The following is a 9,120-nucleotide window of genomic DNA, read 5'->3' as shown; positions in this document are numbered from 1 at the left end:
ACACACACACACACACACACACACACACACACACACACACACACACACAGAGGAATATTAGTCAACCATAGAAAAGAAGAAAATTCTGCTATTTGTGACAACATGGATGAACCTTGATGGCATTATGCTAAGTGAAATAAGTCAGAGAAAGATAAATACTCTGATACTCTATATGTGGAATTTAAAACAAAAACAAAGTCCCATAAAAACAGCAGATTGGTGACTGCTAGGGGCTAAGGGTAGGTGAGGAGGAGTGGGGTGAAGGTGGTCAAAGAGCACAAAGTTCCAGTTATAAGATATTTAAGTTCTGGAGTCAAAATGAACAGCATGGTGACTAGGCCTAACAATCCTGTATTGTATATTTGAAAGTTGCTGAGAGAGTAGATCTTAAAAGTTCTTACCACCAAACTAACAAACAAAAGAATTATACCTCTGTGAGGTGATGAATGTGTTAACTATCCTTATTGTGGCAATTACTTCACTATATATTTGACATATGCATATATCAAATCACTGTACAGTACACCTTAAACTCATACAACATTACATGCCAATTATATCTTAAAGATAAAAAAATCAAAAAATTTTATATGAATGGAATCATATATGTTCTTTTTTTGACAGCTTCTTTTGCTCAGCATAATTTTTTTTATTTTGAGATTTATTTATGTTTTTGCATCTACTGATGGTTCGTTTATTTTTATTGTTGAGTAGCCTTCTATTGTATGGATATTGCACAATTTGTTTACTAATTTGTTGGACATTTGAGTTTTTCCAGTTTATGGCTATTGCAAAGAGCTGTGCCAAATATGTGTGTACAAGATTTTACATGGATATATGCTTTTATTTCCTTAGTAAATATCTAGAATTGGACTTGCTGGATCCTACAGTAAATTTATATTTAACTTTTTAGGAAACTGCTAAATGCTTTCCAAAGTTGTTGTACAATTTTACGTTCCACTTACGTTAGATGCCCACATACATTTAGAGCAGACAGATATGATGTTACTGTTGAACCATTTCTAAGTCTACTCAATGATCTTCACACCTGTGCACTTTGTCACAAAGTGTAACTAGCTCAAAGCAACACATTCCCACTGCTAGATGGCTGGAGTTCTCATCTTTGAGTTGCTGATGGGAAAAGTACTTGTTTTTGAGGGGAAAGTCTCTGAAGACAAGTGTATAAAAGGCAGAAGGAGTAGGTCTAACTGAGACCATTCTCAGAAAATGAGATTTTAAAAAACTTTCTATTATGAAAAATTTCAAATATATATTAAGTTATATAAATAGTATAATGAATACCTATGTACCCATCACTCAGTTTCAATAACTATCAATTCATTGCCAGTCTTACTTCACTTAAACTTCCTCTTCCCCTTTTCTTAAAAAAATTTTTTTAAAGATTTTATTTATTTATTTGACAGAGATCACAAGTAGGCAGAGAGGCAGGCAGAGAGAAATGGGGGGGGAGAAGCAGGCTCCCCGCTGAGAGAGAGCAGAGAGCCCGATGCGGGACTCGATCCCAGGACCCTGAGATCATGACCTGAGCCGAAGGCAGAGGCTTAACCCACTGAGCCACCCAGGCACCCTCCTCTTCCCCTTTTAAGCAAATTTCTCACATTATATAATTTTATCTGTTTAATATATACCTTTAAAGGATATTATTTAAACACATAACCACAATACTTTTAGCACTTAAAAATTAAAAGTAAATCCTTAGTGTCATTCAATATTTGAGATTTTAGTGTTGAATGCATAATGGGATGGGGGAGAACCAAACAGAGGAAGAGTGAAAAAAAAATTAAAACCTGCTTTTATTTCTAGTCAAACGCAGATTCATACTGAGTAGCTGAGCTCTTTGTGATGGTCTCTCTGGGGCTATAAAACCGTTTCTTCTCAATCTTATTCCTATTTCTTTCTCCTTCTCTTCAATGTGAACACAAGGCTATCCTCATTATTCAGATCAAACCTCAATGATGAATTCTATTGGTCCCACCTTCCTTTTTGGATAATCTATGTGGCCAGCATTAAATTTGAGTCCATATTTGGCACTATTTCATCAGCTCCAGTGGGAGAGAAAATGGGGAAGGTAAAAGAATAAATTATTATTTATAAATAGAGATTTATTTATAATTTATTTATTTGTTATAAATTATTAAATTAATTATTTCTTTCAAAGCTGTGGGAAAATATTACAGGGGAACTTCAACCTACTCCATCTCTGTTGCCTGGATAACGGAGAATTACCCATGATTTCTAGTGATGTGACTTGCCTCTATTATGAGACCATGAGTCCCCCAGGGCCAGATCTTTCTGCTCAGATTAAGCCACCAGAAAGGAAAATTACCTCTATGAGACCAAATTCCATAGGGCAGAGCTTCCCCTTCAGTGTGAGGCCTGTAGGGGCAGGACACAGTCTGCTCTTTCCTCATTCCCAGAACTTTTCCTGCTATCCCAAGGCTTTCTAAGCCCTTGCAGATGTTCTGTGCTCTTATTGTGATGGAGTTTATTGGTATGTAGTCTCTAACACTTCATCTTGCTTCTTTTCTACAGTTAGAAACAAATAAGAAATTGGTTGTGGCTACAAACCCCCAGGTTGCTTGTTTATTATCAGAGCCAGTCAGATCCAAGAAGAGCAGACAGCATTCCATTTCACAAATGTAGTACCAGTAAACACTCAGAGATACTCAATTTTGTCACTGCTGACAAAACTAACAGAGAACTACTAAGGATGTCCCTGTCACAGGAGAGCTCCCAGGTTTCACAGGCAGCTGTAAACAAAAAGTATTCCTTGGTCCTTTGACCTTCACATCTACACTTTTCATTGTTCCTTACCCCCAAAATATATTCTAGATGTCTGGCACCACTCAAATTTCAAACACTCTGCTTCTTTACTCAATAGACACACTCTTACTTAATAGTGTGGGATTTAGAAAGCAGTGTCACTGTGAGCTCTGGTCCCTGGGGAGAGAGAGGGGATCAAACTCCAGCTCAGTTGTGGGCTCATCAGGAAGCAATTTTGCTAAATATGCTTTTTGTATCTGCCAGATTTTCCCCTAAGAAACATTTCCAAAAATGAAGAAAATGAAGTGTTTAAACCAGGTAAGATTTGTGCTGTAGCTTCAAGAACTGAGAGTGCGTTACATTTAATTACATTAACAATCTCCTGGCAATAAATACCATATAAACAAAACTACAGCGCTGACAAGAACCTAGCTAATTCAAAAACATTTCCTCATTTAGTAACCATTCAAAAGGTACTTCCTGAGCATTATTTTGTGCAAGGCACTTCCAAGAATATAGAGATGAATATGACCTAATTTCTACCTTAGAGGTTCATAATTTGGTAGCTCAGATATTCATTCATTTTATTCATGAACTCAACAAAGAATAGTAAAGCTCTGTTATGTATCAGGCATAGTTCTAGGGACTGAAGATGAAGTAGTAAAAACAAAAAAAAAGGACAACGTCTTTACTCTCAAAGAGTTTACACTGCTGTGGAGATAGGTGACCAAGAGATAGGCAGTAAAAAAAAAAAATTAACTAGTGCTAAGTGCTATGATGAAAATAAAACAGGTTAACAGAATAAAGAAGGTCTTGGTGGGAGTGACTACTTTAGACAGAAAAGAGGCTTCTTTGAAAAGGTGGCATTGAACGATGAAAAAGAAGCAAGCCATGCAAAGATCTGGGGCAGGCCTTGACATGAAGGGTAAAAGTCTTAAGATAGTAAAAGGTTTGTTTTTTCACTTGATTTGTAGTTTTCCTGGGTATAGATTTCTGGGTCAAAATAACTTTCATTAAGACCTTTGAAGGGATGATCCTACTAATTTCTAGGACCCAGTTGTATGGGTAGGAAATCTGGTACCAACCTAATTCTCAATTTTTGGTTGGTATCTTATTCTTATTCTTGTGAAAATTTTGAGGGACTTCTCTATACCCTTGAAGCTCTAAAATTCATGATGCTTATTGGACACTTTAGATCTGAAACTCATATCCTTTTTGAATTCTAGGAAATATTCTTTTATTATTTCTTGACAATGTTGTCCCCTCCATTTTCTCTTCCTGATACTCCTGGTAGATGAATTTGGGGGCTACTGGTTTGGCTCTCTATTAAAAAGAAGTATTTATCTCATACATTTTATCTCTTTACCTTTTTATTAGAGAGTTATTTGACTCTTTATTTCAGTCCTTTTATTAGCTTTTTAAATTTCAGCTATTTTTACTTCTCGAAATTCTTTTCTATTGCTCTTAGATTGCTTTTTTCTTTTTCCATTTTTTAGCAACCCTATTCTTACTTTATTTATGTAATTGTGTCTTCTAAGAATAGTAATAAGAATTTTTGGAAGTTCTTTTCCTTTCTCTGAATTGTGTCTTTTCTGGGGTCAGTTATTCATTTGATTTGGTTTCTTTTGGTCAATTTTGTTTCCCCAGTAGGCCACTCTCCTGAATGGGAACATGGAAGCATGTGTTTTGTGTAGGTAGGCAGTATGTGTTATTGACGGAGCTCACCTTCAGGTGCACAAGGAGCATGCAAGCACATTTAAGCCCCATAACTACCTACCTACCAACCTGCCTGCCTACATGAGTTATGCTATTTATTTATTTGAGAGAGAACAAGAGAGTGTGTACGCATGTGTTGGAGAGGAGCAAAGGGAGAGAGAGAGAATCCCAAGCAGACTCCCTGCTAAGTGAGAAGCCTGCTGCAGAGCTTGATCCCAGGATCCATGAGATCATGACCTGAGCCAAAATCACAACCAGCTAAGCCACCCAGGTACCCTGCCCCTTGAATTTAAAATAAGTTTTACTCTAAAGTGATGTGATACCCACATTAGAGGCACTAGCACTCTGAGAAAGGTTGTTAAATTTCCTTAGAAAGCAGTTCTCTTGTCTGAGACTGGAAGGCAAATACATTTGTTATTGCTATATACATGCTATAGGGGTGGCAGGGTGGTACAGAGGGCCAATTGTTGCCCACGTTGTTTTATGGGCAGTTTTGAAATTAACTATCCCAATCATTATCCCACCTACCACTTCTGTTCTCCATACCTGCTGATGCTAGCTTGGAGCTATTACCAAGCTCTATCAAGAAGAATGCATTTGCATTGAAGCTTTCACTACTCTGGTTTATCTATCAATATCATCGATCTACTTTCTGCCTTCCAAAAACTCAACACCTTGGGTCTGCTGATGGTTCATCCCCTGTCAGGGCTGTTAGGTATTTACTTCCCATTTGTACTTCTTTACAGTCATTTCATTAAGCATCTCAATGTTCTTCTTAAACTGGATGCCCAAAACAGAATGCAGTAGGCCAGATAATATTTCATACTTTCTGAAGGAAAGATTGCATGAATGACCATAGAAATATAGGAATTTATAGCAACTACTCTGCCAGCTTAGCTGCCCCCAGCATTTCCACTGACTCTCTGTTGCCTCTATCTTGTGAGAACCTGAGCAGAGAACTACATTCTCTCTCTCTGGAGACCCTCACCGCAGGTACCTCAATACTCCTGCTCTAATCTGCACTGGAGTTCTCTAGGCTTGCTATTCACCTATCTTCCTAGGACTCCCTTTCACTTGTCCCCATGTTTTCGGGTTTCTATAATCTTTTTTCTTCGTTTACTTTCTTGTTTTGCTTAAGTATACATACTAGGAGCTTCCTAAGAGGAGAGACATAATGAATGAATAAAATTTTTTGAGGCTTTACAATATGGATATTTCTTTATACTTGAATTTTATCAATAGTTTCCCTAGATTTAGAATTACAGGTTACAAGTAATTTTCTCACACACCTTTGAAGGCACTGAGATTTATCTTCTGCTGTTGCTGTTGAGAAGGTTAATGGTATTCTAATTTTTGATCCTGGTATATGACCGTTTATTCTTCTCCAGAAGCTTATGGGGTTTGCTTTTTAGTTTTAAAATTTCTTCATATGTGGCAATCTGCCTTTTAAACAGGATTTGTTCCTCTAACAGATGTCAAGTATTGTCACTGACCTTCAGATAGGTAAATAAGTAGGTGAACCTTCCTGGGCATATGGGAGACATCTTGTTTTGAAAATAAGTCTAGGCTAAATGACCTAACTTAGTACCTAAAAATACATGTTCCTAATACTGTCAGAGGCGTATTTACCTATGTCATCTTCCTGAATTCTCAAATGTGATTGTCTTCCTCACCAAGAAAACAAGAAATGTCATTTTGTTTCGATTGCTGAAAGCTATGCAGACAATAGAAAGAAAAAGAGTGTATACTAGCTTCTGGTCTCAAAGCTGAATGAACTTTCCTCATTTTCTAAAACCCCATTTACTAAATCCAGGGGATTTAGGGAAAAAAAAAACAGTGATATTTCCCATAATTAATAAGGGAGAAGAGGCAGTTTATCACTCAGATATTAATGAGAGATATACAGAAAGAAAAGACATTTTTGAATTTTCAGTCTAAGCAATAGAGTAAAAATAAAAATGAAAAGTCATTGAATTAAGTATAGGCACCACTGAAATTGCTGTTATGCAAACAAGTCTATATCTAATAAGAATGAAGGTAACCTGTATAGGGTAGCACAGAAATAAATCTTTAAGTTTCTGTTACCAAAGCTATTATTGTCTGTTGAGTGCTTTTCAAATTTCATTTCTTAGCAGCAGAATCTATATTCCAACTGAAATTTTATAGAACAGATAAATATCAAGCTGCTCTTCTTAAAGTAGAATATCAGGATGAGGGGGCCAGAACAAAACTCACCTGATCTTTTCAATCCTCCCTAGGACAGACCTTAGACTCCTCTAAGGAAACAGTTTGAAAATCATCCAGTGTTAAGTAAGGTGTTCTATTAGTCTAAGTAAAGTTTTCTTAAAGTGCTCATGAGTAATACAGGCTATGAGGAGATAAAAATGTGTCAGTGTCTAAAGCAGGGTCCTTGATCCATCCCAGAATCACTAATCAGAGCACGAAATCTTAAACAAATTGTGACTGTTGTCTACAACAGAGGTGTAAACTAGAGAGACTCCCTTGTCAACCAGCTCTGTTCTTTTCTGCTTCTGGTATTAGGAAATAGCATACCCAAAACTGCTTGAGTTTTTCAAACAACTAAAATCAGTGGGAAATGCCAGCTACTGCCATGAAAGGAAGGAAAGCATGTCTATTTGTAAAGAAGCAAAAAAATGTCTTTAACTTACCCAGAGCACAAGGACATTCAAGAGATGGTCCATGTGTGTCCGCTTAAAGGTAGACTTTCCACAGTTCTGCATTAATTTGGTGTCTGGTCCTAAGTGAAACAGGGAGACCAGCTCTTAGAATCATTGAATATACTCAGAGGATTGAAAATGGATTGAAATATACATTTATGATCACCTAATCAAACCTCTCACCAATGGCAGGGGATAATATAGGTTTGGAGAAATGCTTGCAGTTGGTGCCAATAACTAAAAAAAATGCACATTTTGTTTCTAAGGATAATCCCAACTACTTCTGCAAAATACATCAATGTTGACCCCTTTTTTTGCAGCACCTTAGGCAGTCTAATCTTCCATAGATGGGTTAAGTCAGAATAGGAGCCCCAGGTTTTTTTGTTTTTTAAGTTTTAATTTTAATTCCAATAACTTAACAAGCAGTGTTATATTAATTTCGGGTGTACAATACAGTAATTCAACACCAGGAGCCACAAACTTATCATCATCATCGTCTGGTTTATTTAGCTTAGAAAAGAGATTTTTTGATAAGGAGCTCTCCACCTTCTTTTGATGAAACCCTCTACTGGGCCAGGCTCTATTTCAAGTTTCTAATTGGGAAAGGAAGAACAGAAAAGGCAATGGCAGTGATTTCTTCTGAGGTGGAAGCTGGGGCTTTTCTGGGGCTGAGAAAGACTGTATTTCTTCACAATAGGCAGATGGTAAGTATAAGTAAAGAGTTTTAGTGGCCAATGGGACTACAGTTGGGTATTACTGACCAGAAATATGGCTGCACATAAAATGTAAGAGGTTTAGAAGAAAGTATAAGCAGCAATTTCTCTGTTTTTTACCACCTGATTGTTATTTTTACATGTACTCTAATAAAGGAATTTCATTAATGTTTATAGATGAGGGAGCTGGAACTTCCCTAATAATGTGGGCAGACACTGAGAATACAGGGCATAAGCTATGGCATTTCATGAAGGGCCTAAAGTCATGAGAAGTTTGTCTCAGAGCCTGGAAGCTATAAGGAACAGGATCTTCCAAGGGTCCTTAGAAAGAATGACCCTACCTCATGTTTCAAGAAGGATGTGGAGATCACGGTAGAACCTGGGAATCATGTAGCAGGAACAGCAACTAAATTCTGCACTGAATACTTCAAGATGGTTTTTTTTTCCTTTTTTTAAAAGATTTTCTTTATTTATTTGACAGAGACAGAGAGAGAGAAATCACAAGTAGGCAGAGAAGCAGGCAGAAGAGGAGGGAGAAGCAGGCCCCCTGCTGAACAGAAAGCCCGATGCGGGGCTCGATGTGGGGCTCAATCCCAGGACTCTGAGATCATGACCTGAGCCAAATGCAGAGGCCCAACCCACTGAGCCACCCAGGCACCCCTTCAAGATGTTCTTAAGTGTTATCAGTTCTCCTTTGCTCTCAGTTTCCCAAAGCTCCAAGAGACTTTTCACTAACATTTAAACGAAGAGTCAATTTTTGGTTTGCGCTAAATTTGTGTTGGCTGGCAACCTCACTGCCATTGCTTTAGAGAGAAACCCTTTGCTGAAAAAATGAGCTTTTTCTGAATGGCGATGTGTAGGAGTAGCTGCTGAAGTACAGTGAAGAAAATAAGTGTACTTCAAATCTTTTGAGTTTGGAGTTAGTCAGCCTAGAAGCTGTCACTATAACTCAAGAACTAATGAAAAAAGTTCCACCAAGGCCTCCCTAGACTCTCAAGCTTCTCTCTAGGGTTTGGATCTCATTATTTTCTGTAAAAGTGAGACATCTAAGATCCCCCTGTCTAAGGGTGAATTCTTTAGAAGGGGAGCTATGAGTTGAATATTCACCGTGGTAAATCTTCCTTGATGCTTTCTTCAGTGTTCACCATACTTTTACTATGGTTGTTGTCATCAATGCCCATTGTCACCAATGCCCATTATCCCTAAGGGCACAGGGTGGCGCAGAAGCT

General features: G+C 37.6%; 1 protein-coding gene across 1 annotated transcript in view; it reads right to left on the bottom strand.

Annotated features, from left to right (window-relative positions):
• Window positions 1–9,120, bottom strand: part of LOC111146012 (phospholipid-transporting ATPase FetA-like) — an 83,724-nt gene that overhangs the window by 57,482 nt on the left and 17,122 nt on the right. Inside the window, exon 11 of the mRNA XM_022501375.1 lies at window positions 7,170–7,258. Coding sequence (XP_022357083.1) covers window positions 7,170–7,258 — 89 coding nt within the window. The remainder of the gene's footprint in view (window positions 1–7,169; window positions 7,259–9,120) is intronic.

The sequence above is a fragment of the Enhydra lutris genome, unplaced genomic scaffold (genome assembly GCF_002288905.1).
Source record: "Enhydra lutris kenyoni isolate GAN:26980312 unplaced genomic scaffold, ASM228890v2 scaffoldscaffold13, whole genome shotgun sequence".
NCBI lineage: Eukaryota > Metazoa > Chordata > Mammalia > Carnivora > Mustelidae > Enhydra > Enhydra lutris.
Note: the sequence above shows the minus strand (reverse complement) of the source record. Positions and strands in the feature narration are given on the sequence as shown.